The 17477-nt window shown below is 35.6% G+C and overlaps 1 protein-coding gene across 2 annotated transcripts in view; it reads right to left on the bottom strand.

Annotated features, from left to right (window-relative positions):
* Nucleotides 1-17477, bottom strand: part of slka (STE20-like kinase a) — a 105844-nt gene that overhangs the window by 27835 nt on the left and 60532 nt on the right. For both annotated transcript variants that reach the window (XM_039734423.1, XM_039734432.1), the window contains exons 7-11: nucleotides 16821-16902; nucleotides 13598-13729; nucleotides 11952-13133; nucleotides 6373-6503; nucleotides 4176-4299 (exon numbers count right to left, since the gene is read on the bottom strand). In XM_039734423.1, the coding sequence (XP_039590357.1) occupies nucleotides 4176-4299; nucleotides 6373-6503; nucleotides 11952-13133; nucleotides 13598-13729; nucleotides 16821-16902 (1651 nt within the window). The remainder of the gene's footprint in view (nucleotides 1-4175; nucleotides 4300-6372; nucleotides 6504-11951; nucleotides 13134-13597; nucleotides 13730-16820; nucleotides 16903-17477) is intronic.

Here is a 17477-nt window from a genome sequence, read left to right as displayed (position 1 = left end):
GACTGGAGTGTTTCCCGACTAATGCTCTTATGCTGCTAGGATAAGCTTTAGTTTCCCATTAATCCAACATTGGATTATGCAGGTTTGAGAATGTACGGTATGTGTTTGTTATACTGAACGTGTTTATTGGTGGTCTGAACAATGTAACGTTTTAAATGTAATCAATACTGTACATAGGGAATATGCTTCTAAAGGTTGATAAATTCTATTTCTTTTGTGGTGTTTGTCTAATTGTACTTTTTGCTGTCTTTATTGTTACATGTTAAAAGAATTGCAAATTACCAAGCTACAATTTTTTTACACAAAAAAAGAACACATACTATGCTGCCTGGTACATCATTCAATTCAATTCTGTGGGAAACTTCACTTTTTTTTGATAATCTTTGCTCTAGGTAAAACAATACATGTTTACGTCTTACCAAGATGGGAAATTCAGCTCTTTGCATGGAAAATATGTACAGTAGCATGCAAAAGTTTGGGCACCCTTGCTTAACACTAGAATTACCACAGCCTACAAAAAACTTGTAGATCCATCCCACCTTAAATCGCTTCGCATCTCTACATTAGCGTCTTTTTTCCTGTAAATGTGTCGAAAAGCACCAAACAGCCTGCTATCTCATCCTCGCATCCCACACAATTTTCTCAGCTCAAGTCTATTACCTGCGTGTCAGTGGCTTAGAGTTGTATAGAGTGAGAATTCAAGCAAAATGACACATTTTATAAATACTATATCTGTATTTGGAACACTTGCATTTCATGTGTGTTCCGTGTCTACAACGATCTATGTAAACACATCGTTAAAACAGAAACGTTTTTCATGTTTTAGTAATTGTTGACAAAATGTAGACATGAAGTGTATAATGTGTGAAGCCTACATTCAAAATATCAAAGAAACACTTTCACAAAAGGTACAAATATAACAGAACAATTGTGCTTCTATTCAAGAATATAACTGCAGAAAAAGAACCCGCGTTAGTGCGCGACATTGACACACATTTGCTACGACCGCTTCGGTGGGGCAACGGTATCAACTGTTGACTGGTAATCAAAATTTCACGGGTTCAACCGTAAAGGTAAATAGGTAAATAACGTTCGATCTTACATACGAAGTACAGCAACTTCCACCTGCAGCAATAGACTCTTCAGTATGCAAGCGACTCTCCACGCTAGTGTTTAGATCTGGATGGTGTACTTGCCCCTAAAAAAAGTCTAACTGCATTCTCGTACCACTGCTTGCGTACTAAAGTGTCAGCAGGCACTTTTTGTGGCATTACACATATTTTTTAAGCATGCCCGTGTCGATCAAACACAGGAAGCTCAGCAGTCTACTTGTGACTTTACGCTGTAGGAAATAAGTAAATAACTCAAGGTAAATAACATTCGATCTGGCTTTTACGTAAGTAACATATAAATGTTAATGTTTAGATCTAAACACTAGCGTGGAGAGTCGCTCGCGTACTGATGAGTCTATAGCTGAAGGTGGAAGCTGCCGTCACTGTAGTTTGTATGTAAGTGCCAGATTGAGTTTTATTTACCTATTTACCTTTATTTATTTACTTATTTCCTACAGCGTAAAGTCACAAGTAGAGTGCACAACTTCCCATGTACATATACAAAGTACAGCGATGGCAAAAGTGCAACATACGTGCATTCTTGCTCCAATGTAGAATGTCGTCATCATCTGAGTTCACCTCTGTTATAGTGCGTCTTTATGTGAAAACAGCCGTATCAAGTGTGTGTGGGTTGGGTGTTATTGTGAATGTGACTGAGAGAATAAAACTGAATTAAAAAAAGCTAAACTTTACAAGTATCATAAATTGACACCGGCTGTTACAGACTGGAATTAAATGTATGTTTTTATTCTAAAATAGTAAGAATATGAGCAGCTCACTTCTCAAAACGGACTCGTCCGGGGTCGAACCCGTGAAAGTTTTGATTACCAGACAACAGCTGATACCGTTGCGCCACCGAAGCAGTTGTAGCAAATGCGTGTTAATGTCACAATCTAACGCGGGTTCATTTTCTGCAGTTATATTCTTGAATAGAAGCGCACTTGTTGCGTTATACTGCGGTGGGTTGGCACCCTGCCCAGGATTGGTTCCTGCCTTGTGCCCTGTGTTGGCTGGGATTGGTTCCAGCAGACCCCCCGTGACCCTGTATTCGGATTCAGCGGGTTAGAAAATGGATGGATGGATGTTGCGTTATATTTATACCTTTTGTGAAAGTGTTTATTTGATATTTGCGCCACCTCCACCTACTCAAAGCTTCATGATGCTCCAACAATGATGGACGGATTAAAAGGAAGAAGTCTACGTGACCATCATCATCATCAAGCCCTTCCGTGAGAACCCTAAATCCAAAGAGGACTGTTTCATTTATGTTAGGTAGAATGCCCAGAGGGGACTGGGCGGTATCATGGTCTGGAATCCCTACAGATTTTATTTTTTCTCCAGCTGTCTGGAGTTTTTTTGTTTTTTCTGTCCCCCCTGGCCATTGAACCTTACTCTTATTCGATGTTAATGTTAATTTATTTTTTATAATTATGTCTTTCATTTTTCTATTCTTTAATATGTAAAGCACTTTGAGCTACTGTTTGTATGAAAATGTGCTATATAAATAAATGTTGTTGTTGTTGTATATATGGACTTCAGGCTTCACATATTATACACTTCATGTCTACATTTTGTCAATTATTACTAAAACATGAAAAACGTTTCTGTTTTAATGATGTGTTTACTGTACATAGATTGTTGTAGACACGGAACACACTTGAAATGAATGTGTTCCAAATTACGATATAGTATTTATAAAAGGTGTCATTTTGCTTGACTTCTCACTCTATACAACTCTAAGCAACTGACACGCAGGTAAATAGACTTGAGCTGAGAAAACTGTGCAGCGGTGGGGGGATTTGATAGCAGGCTGCTTGAAGTGGAGGCATTTATAGGTGATGCTCCTAAGATACAAGGTTTGGTGGCAAATCAGTATTTATCAAAAAAGAATTAAATGAAGCCCTTAATAACTGAAAAGATATTACAGAACTATTATTTAAATTATTAGGAGCTACTAGGAATGGTCATTGTGATGCGAAAAAGAATAGAACCTTCTCATAATATGGGTCATAATATTACAGGCAAAAATCTGTTAATCTCAATTTATGTGGAAATGGATTAAAATATTACAACAGTCTCAAGCAGTAACAAACCTGATCAGTTCAACTTCTAAAAACATTTTATGTAATCCACTATGCAAAACTGGAAGAAAGGCGGGTCATGGGGTCAAATAGCATTAGACAATAGTTTGCTGAATATCTATAAAGTTCATTTAATAATGCAAGTAGACTGAACGCTAGTTATTTATATCTGTTTCCCCTATAAGACTATGAAAACAAAAATAAACCCAAACATTCAACTTAAAAATTGACAGCACAGTATTGCTAATGTTAATAGTGCACCCTCTATGTTAATGTAAACGCAGTGCATTTTTGCAGGGAAATCCCAGTCAAACTTACTGAGTATGCATTCTGACGGCACAAAATGAGGCTACAGGATTGTCTCAAAAACTCAACATACAATAAATGCAGGCAGACCTGTTTGCTATTGTCATAGATGACAAAAATAATACTTTTCTTCACTACATCAATGATACAGTATGCCAAACAAGTTTCTACTAAACATTTAGTCACTGTATAACAAAGATCAGAAATAACGTTAGGAAATTTTGCTTAGGCTTACAACTGAGACTGAAAATAAAGGAAGGGGTCTAAACATATTCTTTTTTACCAGAAAAGTGTGAGTACTCAACTGTCTTCATCTCTCTTCAGTCATCTACTGATACTTCATAAACTGATTAACAACAATGGTAATGTATCCCAAAACCTAAACAGGTTTTCAAAACAATATTACAGCCATCAATCTGGCTATAACTAGCAGGTACTTGGGTGTAAAATTTAACCTACAAACACTACACATTCCAGTTTAACTCCTCTCAAATTTCTGAAATATTATTACTTACCACATTCCTTCTTGTAATCAACAATATTAAACAAATTAAACAATGAAACAAACTGATCACAATACTTGAACTCCTATGATTAAGGAATATACGAGTTACCTAAATACAATACTGTTACTGCAAAAAACAAAGATTAACAAATCAGAGGTACCAAAACTTACAGTCATTTCTTGTTCAAAACGACGGAAAATTTGTTCACGTTGCTGCTGAAGTTTAGTGCTCAGCTGCTGCTGTGCTCGTTGCTCCTCCTTCTGAAGTAACCTCAGCTCTCGAAGTTCTTGACGTCTAAAAAAAACAAACATTTCAATGTATTGATTTGATTATTATTAAAAGTGGGTACAAAATTGTATTTTAAACCTGACGAGTATAGGGTGTGAAAAAGGTGCTTTATAGCGCCCGACCCGGCACAGACCACGCAGAGGCACGTGTTCACTCTCAATACTTTTATTTTTATTTTCTTCAGCCGTGGGCACACGTCTTCCCCGTGTCCCACAGGCCCAACACAGTCCAAGCACAAAAAACCCACACTTTCCTTCCTCCACCACTCCTCCCAGGCAACCTCGTCCTCTTCCTCCCGATTCTGGCCCTGATTGCTGGGAGGCGGGCCCTTTTATACCCCACCCGGAAGTATTCCAGGTGCCTGACCAGCTGGCCTTAATTGCACCTCTGGGTGGGGCTGATAAACCGTCCAGTGTGGTGGCTGGTTCTCTGCAGCACCCCCTAGCGGCCACCCCATCTCCCAACCGGGCTGCTGTGGTGGACTCCATGTCCCATGGAGCCACGGGGGAGATTGAGGAGAGATCCACGGCCTGGGAGACTGCCCCCAAGCGCCCCAGGGGAGGTACTGCCATGTCCATGATGGCTCCCCCAGGACGTATGCAGCAGAGGCGTCCCGGCCGGGCATGGGACCCGGCTGTCCGTCACAAGGGTCAATTCCGAATGGTTCACTGTATGACCCTAAGCTTAGTGCTCAACCTTCTTGTTCTTTACAAAAAAGCATTAAAATGTTTTTGCAGCTCAAATGAAACTTGACAAGCAGGGACATCATTTTTTCTTTTATCAAAGATTTCTTTTGAAGGGTTTTGTTGATATTTCTAAATCAGATTTTAACATGGCAATTTTTGACAAAAAAAATACAATTTAAAAGTACTAAAAAAGTACCCTGGCTCAAGCACAATCAAACATTCAGATCACACAAGTTTATTATGTTGAGATTTGGGATCTTCATTTGAATTAGGTATGATGAAATGATGAAATGCTTTGATCGTTACATTTTTGAAAAACTTCCAGATTCAAAGGGGATTTGATACTTTGACAACTGTACATTAAACATTCTACCAATCATTTAATTTGAATATAATAAATATCACTTTTATATTGACTTAAACATTACTGATGTTTAAGTAATTTATGTTTGTGTATTTCACAATATATTAAAATCTTATTTGCTTTGTAAAGTGCTCAATAAAACTTGACTGGAATGATGTTGGACGTTAAGAGTCTGCTGCTAAATGCTAAAAAGTAAAAAAGAGATCAAATGGTTTATGGAAGAAACAGTAGTTCACAAGAAAGGAAAAGTAATAAAGGCTTCTGCGATAAAACTTGAGTGTAACAAGCTTAATTCTGAATTTTGGGAAATAATGCTCTTTTTAAAGAAAATAATGCTATTTTTTTTATAAATGAAGTACTCTGCTAATTAATACACCAACTTAGTGAGGTTTGGTCGTTTTATATTGAATAAACTTATCCTAAGAATACATTTAATTTTGATAATTACTGTATTGTAAAACACACATACCGAATAATTTAGAGCCACAAGTACCTTAGATGAGAACATACTTCCATCCATTGGAATCTTTGGCCCACATATGAAAGTTTCAAATTACTGCTAAAAACAGATATCTAATATCATCTGAAAAAAAAGTTCTCTCTTATGATTTGATCACAACCAATGTGTTGGTAGACCTGAGAAGTGTGAAAGCAAGATGGTATTGCGAGTACAAGGCTAAAGGACTCTACATCAAAATTCACAGTTTAAAAAAGTTAATTAATGACATCAGAAATTTTACATTTAAAGCTGCATACAAAGAAAAGTTTACAAAATACTCAAGTCTTCTGTGATTCCTTCAGTTTTACACAAAACATATGACAGGGCAAAAGCTATTTACCTATACTAAAGGTAAACAGAAATTTCTATTAACTTATTTCTTTAGAAAAGAATAAATTTTTTCTGTACATTTATAAGCACCTAAATAGAATACTTAGGTGAAAGGGTATATATTACTAAAACACATTTTAGAGAAAGTTATCATTTTCATGATTTCAAGAAACTTTCCATTTGAAGTTCAGAGAGTTTACCTCAGAAATCTCATTTCTTCACTTTTAGCATCATTATCAGTAACAATTTTTGAAGTTGTCACACTAACTTCAACCCCATCGACAATAAATTTTCTTGTTTTCTTCAAAGTTTTCTTGTGCCTTCTGGTATCCTGTTCATACAAATAAACCATTATAAAAAGCACAATATTTAGAAATGCCAGACATTTTATTAAACAGCGTCTTCATATTTTTACTGTAGCAGAACAAGTTATTCATTTCTTACATGTCCAAACCTAGCAAATGGGCCCATCCTAGCCACTTAACAAGCCCACAGTTAGAAAATAAAATATATATTCATAATGGTTTTCATGCTAATCTAAAATTTTCTTGTTTCCCCAATTTTATTATTTAGTACGTCTCTGTCAAATTACACCACAGTTTGTTCTCAAATACTCATGTTAAAAAATAAATAAAAACTCAGAATTAATCTGAATAAAAGTGTACTCTTTCCGGTGAATTCGCAAGCATATAATATTAGATTGGATACCCTTCCTTTTATCATTGCAGAACAGTTTAAATACCTCGGGGTAAACATCACAAGTAAACATAAAGCTCTTTATCAACAAAATTTCGTCGTCTGTATGGAAAAAATTAAACAAGACTTGCATAGATGGTCAACCCTTCATCTCACACTAGCTGGAAGAATTAACACTGTTAAGATGAATATTCTTCCTAAGCTCCTTTTTTTATTTCAAAACATACCAATATACATTAATAAATCGTTCTTTAAGCAATTAGATTCAACAATAACCTCATTTATTTGGAATTCTAAACATCCACGCATCAAAAGAGCGACCCTACAAAGACAAAAAGCAGAAGGCGGCATGGCTCTACCTAACTTCCAGTTTTATTACTGGGCGGCAAATATACAGTCGATAAGAACCTGGACACAAATAGAAGAACATACACAGGCATGGACCGCAATAGAAGTAAAATCCTGCAGTACTTCTTTGTATTCCTTGCTCTGTGCTCCAATAAACACGTTATCAGCAATACACTAATAACCCAATTGTGCTCCACTCACTTAGAATCTGGAACCAATGTAGAAAGCATTTTAAGACGGAGAAGCTTCTATCTGAGGCACCCCTGCAAAAGAACCACCTCTTTCAACCCTCACAAACATGTGCAGTTTTTATATCTGGAAAAATTTGGAATTAACTTGCTTAGAGATCTTTATATAGACAACGTCTTTGCATCCTATGAACAATTACATTCCAAATTTAACATTCCAGCTACAAATTTCTTTCACTATCTTCAAATCAGGAACTTTGTTAAACAGAACCTTCCAGATTTTCCTCATCTTGCACCCTCATCCACGCTGGAAAAATTATTGCTCAATTTCAAGGAGTTAGACTCCATCTCTACAATATATAAAATCCTTTTACAATCCCTTCCTTTCAAAGATCCAAGAGGACACTGGGAAAATGACCTCTCAATTAATATATCAGAAAAGGAGTGGAAAGTAGCAATGCAGAGAATTCACTCAAGCTCCATATGCGCAAAGCATACAATTATACAACTCAAAATTATATATCGAGCACATCTGTCTCGACTAAAACTCTCCAAAATGTTTCCAGGGCTTGATCCAACCTGCGAACGTTGCAACCAAGCCCCAGCCTCACTAGGTCACATGTTCTGGGCCTGCTCCAAATTAACATTATTCTGGACAAAAATTTTTAAATTACCTCTCAGACAGTCTTGGACTCACAATCCCTCCTAACCCATTAACAGCTGTGTTTGGGGTTCTTCCAGAGGGTCTTAAAGTGGAGAAAGACAAACAAACTGTGATTGCATTCACTACACTGTTGGCACGCAGACTTATTCTGATAAACTGGAAGAACCCAAACTCTCCTCTTTTAAGTCAGTGGGAAACCGATGTGTTATATTATTTAAAATTGGAAAAATCAAATACTCAGTTAGAGGATCTGTGCAGACTTTTTCAAAACATGGCAGGATCTAATCAGTAATATTTTGAAATGATTTTATAAAGCACAGAGAATTTGTTGATTTAGGTATTTTTAAAAGCCTTAAATTTTACACCGTTTGGCTTGCTCTCTCTCTCAAGGGTGGGGATCGATCTGTTCTTAGCATAATTCTTTTTTTGTAAAAACTTGATTGCTATGTATTGATTGTAATAAAATTAATAAATAAATAAAAAAATAAATAAATAAATAAATAAAAACTGGAATATATTCAAATAAAGGCTAAACGTTTCAAGTGCTACTAAATATACATTTCAATTGAACTGCCTTTGTATACTTCATTGTTATTATTTTTGCTTTTTTCATCATGGTTCATCACATGGAGCACTTGTGAATCATGCACTTCTCCTCCATATTAAAAAAAAAAAAAAAAAAAAGATTTTCTGTGGATGGAAAGGGATATGAACAAAGAAAAACATGGGAGCTGGAACATTTCATAAGCTTGCAATGCATATCTGTAACCTATAAAAAGTCACTCACAATTATTTAAACATGTTAATACACCCATTACTTTAGTCCTCTGGTCCCTAGCCACTCCCTCCATCCCTCTGCTCTGCCGATCCAAAAGATATGAAGTCAGTGCCTGTCTATATCTTATATAAATCTTCACACGGTGAGTCTAATTGTGTTTCACAAAAGGAGTTGCTGAAAGTGCTTATTGCATAATAAGCTTTATGTATTGCCTCATTATATTTTTTTTTACTTCGAATACACTTTCATTAACATCTACTTGAAAATTTTGCTTTGATAAGTTTGCAGTGCAGGGTTGTGCTGGGAGGTATATTGGTTCATACCGAAAACTGAGGAACACAGAACATTCTGAAACTGAGGCTGTAGCAGACATGATGACACACAAGAACTTCTGCCGAAAAAAGGATCTGTGTCTGATGTCTGGAGATACTTTGGTTTTAAAAGGTCGGATTTGGGCCAAACAACTATTTACTGCAAATGCTGTTAAGCTAAAATTGTCACCAGAGGCGGCAACAGGAGCAATTTGCTGCACCAGCTTTGCCACAAATATGCTTTGGAGTACCAGTGCTTTGGACAAAGGCTTCACACAGCCATAGGTATGTAATAGTTATTAAAATAATAAACTATTTTAAGTAATGGTAGTAAAATCATACCATAGAATAAAAAATGTACAATGAATGTATGTATAATCAGTATTCTGTTATCTCTATTATCAGTTAGTATGGGTAGTCAGTCCCCTACTTACGATGGTTCAACTTATATAATAATTTTATATAATTTAATATAAAATTATTATATATTGATCTCTGTTAAAATGGAGTAAAATATACATTTTCAAGTTGGTGCATCAAGCGAAAGTTTCCATGGGCCAAGCAATGCAGTACGATACGTTCCAGGAAACTCCCACATTGTGAGATGCCTCAGTCTAGCTAGCGATCAATAGAGATCAGTGATCTTGTTGTTACATCGCTTTTCAATATGTTTTTGCTAGAAAGAAAGTTAGCTTTGTTGATTTGACCTCAATTCCCAGCACGTGCATGAGTACTGAAGAGCAAACAGCTTCTAAAATGGCATGTGGAGAAAATGGCAAAGTGAATACTCAAAGCAAAATAATCCATGGATGACTGTTTGCGTATTATCGCTGAATCGGACTCCAACATGTCAGACTCTGGAGATGGAGATCGAAAACGAAAGTGAAGTACCATGATCGGTCCTCAACTGATCTTGGTGCTGAATACGTTCCTGTAGCTGATGCACCTATGACAACATTCGACTGGGATGACCGACACTTACGATGACACGAGATACAAACCATATTGCGTCTCACTGCAACGGTCACCCCTGCGCACCTGTCTCACAAAGACAGCCAGTCCACCGTGTATTTCTGCTGGCCTAGCTTAAAGTAAGGTCCATATTAATGCAATTTGCCTTAATGATGGTTCAGTTGGTAAAGATGTCATCACCAAGTTGCACTTGTTTCATTTTATTTGGTGAATACTGTGTAATGTACCTAGGCTTGAAGTAATAGTATTATTACTGGAAATTTTATTGTTATTATTTATTAGTTTAAATATTATGCAGTTTAATGATGGTAAAGCTGTTTAAAAAGTCACTTTAACGAGTCAGTGGACAAATATTGTTAATATTAACAGAAAGTGTAGTTGGTTTACAAAAATATTTACTATTTATTCCTTTTCTAAGACATGTTCAGTGCAATACAACTTTTGACAAGCACCTCTGGATATTTCACTAAGACTAAATGCCTTTTTGGATGGTTGAAAATAAGTTGTCAAAATTATAGCTTAAGTTGTTTGCAAAATTTGTTCAATAAAAAGGTTCTATATTTTGACTGCAACTGTCATGTAATGTGATTCCTTCTCTTCATTAGTGCCACACCCTTCACTTTATGGGGCCATGCAAACCTGTATTAATACTTGTGTGCGCATTAAAATGTTTTTTTGTACAATGTACAATTCTCATGACAGTGGAATGTGTTATTTTTAGCCAGTCTACTGCAGTTATTGCAGTGGAAAATGTGGTTAACATCCACTCATGCAATACTGTGAAAACGGTATAATTTTGAAAAATACCATGATATAGAATTTTGGTCATATTGTCCAGCACTAGTGCAGGGTGATGGTAGATAAAGAATACCAGGATTAACTAAATTATTTTCCCTCTTTACAGATACATCTAAAATAGTAACACTTGTAACCTTAATTTATAATTTCACTTATGTTTTACGAATTGTGTGTCAAGCCAGAAGCCTCAAAGAGACAAGTGTTGGTTGAGGTAGCTAAATATGCTTTCATGACACTGAAAATACTGCTTAAAATTGCTATATCTGTTATAATTATAACAGAAAAATCAGAATAGTAGAATTATGTTTAATGAGAAAATAAACCACCTTTTGTTTGCTATAATGAATGCTTAACAATTTTACAACAGCAAATCAGGGATCTTCAGTTCAAGAATGAACTGGAACAGCATTATGAGCAAACGATACTGCTAGGGTGCTAGCACAGGTTTTAGAATGTGTTGTTAGTATGCCCATTAACCAAAAAGCAGAGCATTGGGGTAGAAAAAGTTGTCCTAACTAACAATTAAAAATTGATAAAATGCCGATTGTGAAAGTGATTTGCAAAACACATGCAAAATACAAATGTATTTATTGCAGCACTTGCATCTGGAGTAACTCAATGCTGATGCAAGAAAAAAAAAAGTTATTTTACAACTGCATGTCAGTGTTTGCCTTATATTCATATTTTCAATATCCATATATCCCTATCTTCAAATAGTGATGTTCTTTCTGACAGTCCTAGTCACTAGTTACTGCTATTATATATACCTCTCAATCCAGAGTAAAAATTAAGCACATCAATTGCATCTTGTAACAAAAATAAGGTAGCGATTCTTTTAAAACTTGTCTGCATAAAAGTGTTATTCAGTTTGATAAAAAGTATTGTTAATACTTATTATCCTCTTTTTTAACTGAATATTCTAAGTTTTACCAATACAATGCAAAAATGCAGTAGTAATTTTTGATTTTAACTTAAAAATCACTTCTTCAATTTTATCTAAACAAGTGCATAAATGTTTTCCTACCTGAAATGAGACTGAACCGGGGTCTTTATTTTTAGTAAGGAAACTAGAAATAGATAAATTCAGATCAATGCTATTATTATCTGTAGGGCAGCTGCTCCCTGAATCTGAGTCTTTCTCTTTATCCTTTGTTTTGTCAGACTCAGTCTCGTCGCTTTGATTTGCCACTTTGTTCATTTCCTTCCCAACAGGTACAATAACTTCCTCAGCTCTTCCTTTGCTTTGGTCTCCTCCATTTTCATTTAACTCAGAAACAGTGGAATTTATAGGCAGTTCTACACGTTCAGTCTCATTTAGTAAAACTGCACTTTCATCTTCTTTTGAGGACTCTTCAGTCACCTTTAGAACAATCTTACAGTTCCCAGGTACAGAGGTCTCAGATGTGTCTATTGTTTTATTATCATCTTCATTGTGTGAAGATTCAGTTTCTTGCTTGTTTGTAAAGATCTGTTCCTGCAAATGTATGCTTTGACTTAAATCATTGTCACAATTTTCAACCCCATGTTCAACATCACTTTCTTTTTTGAATTCCGGCTTTTGTTCTTCATGAGTAGGGTTTGTGGTATCCTCTTCAGGTGATTCATTATCCAGTTTAGAAACTAGAAGTGATTTATCATTCCTAGTCACTTCATCTTTAGTTTCCACTTTACCCGGTTCAGAAACATCAAGTGAATTATCTTTCACAGTCAATTCATCTTTATTTTCCTTTATTCCTGCTTCAGAAACTTCATTTATGTTAATTTCTGGTAACATTTTCTGTTCCAGGATTTCATCACTCTTTTCCTTTGTCTCACTGCTCATTTCTTCATCAACTGCAATGATGGTAACATTTGTCTCATTTGTCTTTTCCTCAATGCAAACAACTGGAAGGTCAGAAATTGTCTCTACCTTTCCTTCTTCGGGTGAATGCTCTTCAGTTTCCATTAGAATATCTTCACCATTGCCAATATCTTCATTACTAGTGTCTAAAATGTTGTTCTCAATTAGTTTTTCATTCTCCATCTTGTCAGCTTCACTTGTTCCAATACCCTCGTCAGATAGTTTGTCACTGACTTTGTCCTCCACATTTTCAGGCTCAAGTCTCTCAGAAACAGACTCCATAACAGAAGTAGACTGGGACAATTTTTCATCCTCTGAGCTTGCAATACTGGCATCTGAAGAAGCACGCTGGTGTCCAGGAACAAGCTTAAGATCAAGGTAACCCAAGTAAAAACAAGCAAATAAAAATAATAAAATTACTTTTCAAAACTCAATAATTTGCTACTTATACACATTTCAATTAAAACTATGTAACAAAATACAGTATCTCCCGCCAGAGTGAAACTATTTATCCACATTTAAAAAAACAAAGTATAGTATGAGAAACAGAACTAAGAAAACCACATGCTTAATATTACTTAATTTAACAGATGAAGGTTTGGTGGTTAATATGTCAGGAAAACAAAGCAAACTTATTTCTTTTTTAGTCGCAATCAACTGTCTGCAATACAGTTTCAAGATGCACATAACCAAGGAAATCAAACTAAAATACACTCACAAGACTCATCCTTATAAAGAGAAGCCTCACTATATACTCAAACACAGGCCAACATCTGCACAATATTCAAAATCTACTTACAGTATGAATAAACATTTTTCTATTAACCTACCAGCTGTGCCTCTGGTTCCTCCTCCTCTTCTTCATCTTTTGCCTCTTCAATTTCTTCTGTTACCTCTGCCTTAGCTTCAGCAATAAGCTCCCTAAGAGGCTTGTTGTCAGCCACACTTGTCACAAATGGATGCTTTAGTAAAACAAATAATATATTGTTTACCTTATATTCTAATAATTCAAATTGAATACAGAATTCAAAATACAAAAAAAAAAAAAAAACATGGTTCACCTTCATTTTATTAACTGACTTGTGACTTTAACCCCAAGTGACACATGTACTAAGACATTCCCAGTGCACTGATCAAATTAGCTCACAATATCATGTGGGTCATCTTTAAAATATGTTGAGTATTTTAACTCTAGTATTTATACCGTACATGTGGATCATTCAATTATTAAATATTCTCATTGGTGTCTATTTATAACACAAAGTAAATAGAATATGTTGAGGCCACATCGTTTAGTTCTTAATTAAATTTTACAGCCATAATAATCAAAATACAATACAGTAATAATGGATTTTAAAATGCAATACTCCTAATTAGCAGTGTCATTTCCCAAACAAACTGACATACTTTAAGAGAAAGTGGAGAGTCAGAAATTTGTACTACTAGGTCTCTTTCTGCAGGTCTTACACATGGAATTTATACTTGTCCCAGAACTATGATTCACCAAAGTTTACCCATGTATGAAATATAAATCTGGCCAGAACTGTAAGAAAGCTGCACTGCAAGTCCAACAACAGGTTTAAACAGCACTTCATAAAATGTTGTTTTCTCTGTTGTTTAGCTAAAATGAAATTTGTATTGATATTTAACTACCAAATAGTTTTGCATGTTGAACATCAGCACCATGACCTGAGAAATGTTTCTAAATTTGATAATTTATAGTGCACAGTAATGGTTTTGAATGACAATTATACAGAACTAATTCTGGCACTTATAATTTTTAACTATATTTTAAAATATGCAAATGAATATTAATAAATAGTATTGAGAACTGTTCTGGTAATCATACTACCAAAAAAACCTTTGCATTCTAGAAGATGTTCAAAGGAGTGTAACCACTACACCCTGGCACTAAATGGCCTGTCCCTCCCTGAGAGACTCAAACAATCAATCCTGTTCATTCTTAAAGGATAAGTTTGGCATTTTTCAAGTCTTCACAATCATGGTATATATTAATGTACCACATAAAATTTTGTTTTAAAGTGAAGCGTTACTTAAACATTTTGAAAATACCTTGTCTGTTCTTCCAGCTTACAATAAGGCTAATGGGGACATGGTTTCATAACTGAATAAAAATGCCTTAAAACCTACTGTAAAGCAGCAAAACTATCAATTTAATAAAACATATTTTCAGTGTTTATGAGGCAAACTTGTTGCCATTGAAGGAAATTAGAAATTACTTTATCACAGACTCTTGCTCCTATTTATTTTGAGGTGAGAATACATTTCCCTGTTTGCTCGTCTGCTCACAGTCGGCATCTTAAGTAGAGTTGACATATTTCCCCCAAAACCCCTCCTCCACACATCCCATTCACCAATCTATATTACTCTTAATATCCTACTTTGCTTCTGTAATTCTGTTTTTTCAGTGGTTATGTTCTGCCAGGGTTTGTAACAATTGATAGATGTGGACTTAAATATTTTTTCCTAAATGGTGCCGACTTTTTTCCCCCCATTACATTCTGTGTTATTTTACACAGTTTACAGATTGAGAATCGCAGAGTATTGAAAAGAGCATGTGAGAGTCATTGTACATTAAACACAACAATAAATAACACATTAACAAGACATCTGAACTGATTACACTGTTGAATTTTTAAGAAAATCCTTAGGTTGTTGAAAGAGCCAAGCCACCCTACCTAAGGAGCTTTAAGTGAAGTAGCCAGCCACATAAGGAGTTGCAAATAAATAACTAACTTCAGCCTGACATTCACTCATGCCAGTCAATTTGTAAATACATGGGGAGAGCTTGCAAAATACAGACCATGTCACTGTGAGGCAAGAATGACATCACTTTGCTTACATTAAAACACAAGTACTAAATTTACTAAACTTCAACCTGATTAATCCTAAGTGAACTGATTTTGCTAAAATGACCATAGCCTGCATATGTATTTACTCTGCGTGACACCCTGCCTTGCACCTTCCCTGTAATCCTGCCCTCAACAATAGATGCATATACTGGTATACAGGCACCTTACATTGCCCCCTTGTCTCTTCTATATTATTGGGGAGTTATTAAATGTCATGTAAAATTAAAACTGCAAAACATCAACAATACACAGCACCGCCAGTAATATGGTTGTACTTCAAGCACTGCCAATAGCACTAGCTGCTATAGGCCTGCTCAATACTCTCTTAGTGATGCTCAAAAGACTTATCAGTCCAGCTGTAGACATATGTGCACACCTATTTTAAATACAGTGATCCCTTGCTATATCACGCTTCGACTTTCGCGGCTTCACTCCATCGCGGATTTTAAATGTAAGCAAGTCTAAATATATATCACAGATTTTTCGCTGGTTTGCGGATTTCTGCGGGCACTGGGTCTTTTAATTTATGGTACATGCTTCCTCAGTTTGTTTGCCCAGTTGATTTCATACAAGGGACGCTATTGGCGGATGGCTTAGAAGCTACCCAATCAGAGCAAGTATTACGTATTAACTAAAACTCCTCAATGACATACGATATGCTTCCCGTGCAGTGCTTGATTGTTTGCTTTTCTTTGTCTTTATCACTCTCTCTGACATTCTCTGCGCCTGACGGAGGGGGTGTGAGCAGAGGGGCTGTTTGCACAGAGGCTGTTTGCCTAGAGGATACGGACACTCCTCTAAAAAAATGCAGCTTTATCGCGGTGCTTCAGCATACTTAAAAGCCCAAAAGCACGTATTGATTTTTTGATGGTTTACTTTTCTCTCGCGCTCTCTCTCTCTCTCTCTGACATTCTCTGCTCCTGACACGTACAGTATTCCTTTGAAGAGGAAGATATGTTTGCATTCTTTTAATTGTGAGAAAGAACCGTCATCTCTGTCTTGTCATGGAGCACAGTTTAAACTTTTGACTAAAGGGTGTTATTTCATGTCTAGAGGGCTCTAATAATATTAACAGTGTGAGAGAGTTTATAAAGGCTTAAAATATATAAAAATAACCATACAAACATATGGTTTCTACTTCTGGAACGCAACCCCCACGATCGAGGAGGGATTACTGTACCTGTAAAAGTTGGGGAATGGTCCATCTATTATCCAAACTCTTGTCTAGAGCTTTTCTAAGGAAGTCATTAAAATCTGTAGACCTGTGGGAAAAAATAGTATATTCGGTATATAAATAAAATTTAGGGTTAATTTAAAATAACAAATATATGTACACTATTTCAAGTGGAACAATAAAAGTAACCACCACATATACTGCATAAAACTTATTCCGTAAGCATAAATGAACTTTAAGATAATGCTAACCTGTGGATATTTTTACAATAACTTAACATTCATTTTTGCCTTTAATAAATGAATCATGAATTGCCAGAAAATTTTGCAATAAACAGTATCTTTTGAGAAATGTGTATGCCTGCCTACTTTCTGAACTTACAAAATAAATAAACAAAGAAAGCAGGATTCATCAATCCAATGTTTAGTTATCTAAGTGCACTTAATTCAAGTCTTGATTTAACAGCAGGCCAGACAGCATAGTCTGGCAACATCCAGCAAACACATTTAAAAAAAATCTGTCTTTTAAAATGAAGTTGAAAAAGGTATTGGATATTTAAGAATTAATTTTTGTAAATGTCAGTCTATAATATTTGAGCATATACAAAGTTAAAAGCAATATGTTAAGGTCAGTAATATGGGATAGAGAAACTGTACTCTCGGA

This window comes from Polypterus senegalus, chromosome 1 (genome assembly GCF_016835505.1).
Source record: "Polypterus senegalus isolate Bchr_013 chromosome 1, ASM1683550v1, whole genome shotgun sequence".
NCBI lineage: Eukaryota > Metazoa > Chordata > Cladistia > Polypteriformes > Polypteridae > Polypterus > Polypterus senegalus.
Note: the sequence above shows the minus strand (reverse complement) of the source record. Positions and strands in the feature narration are given on the sequence as shown.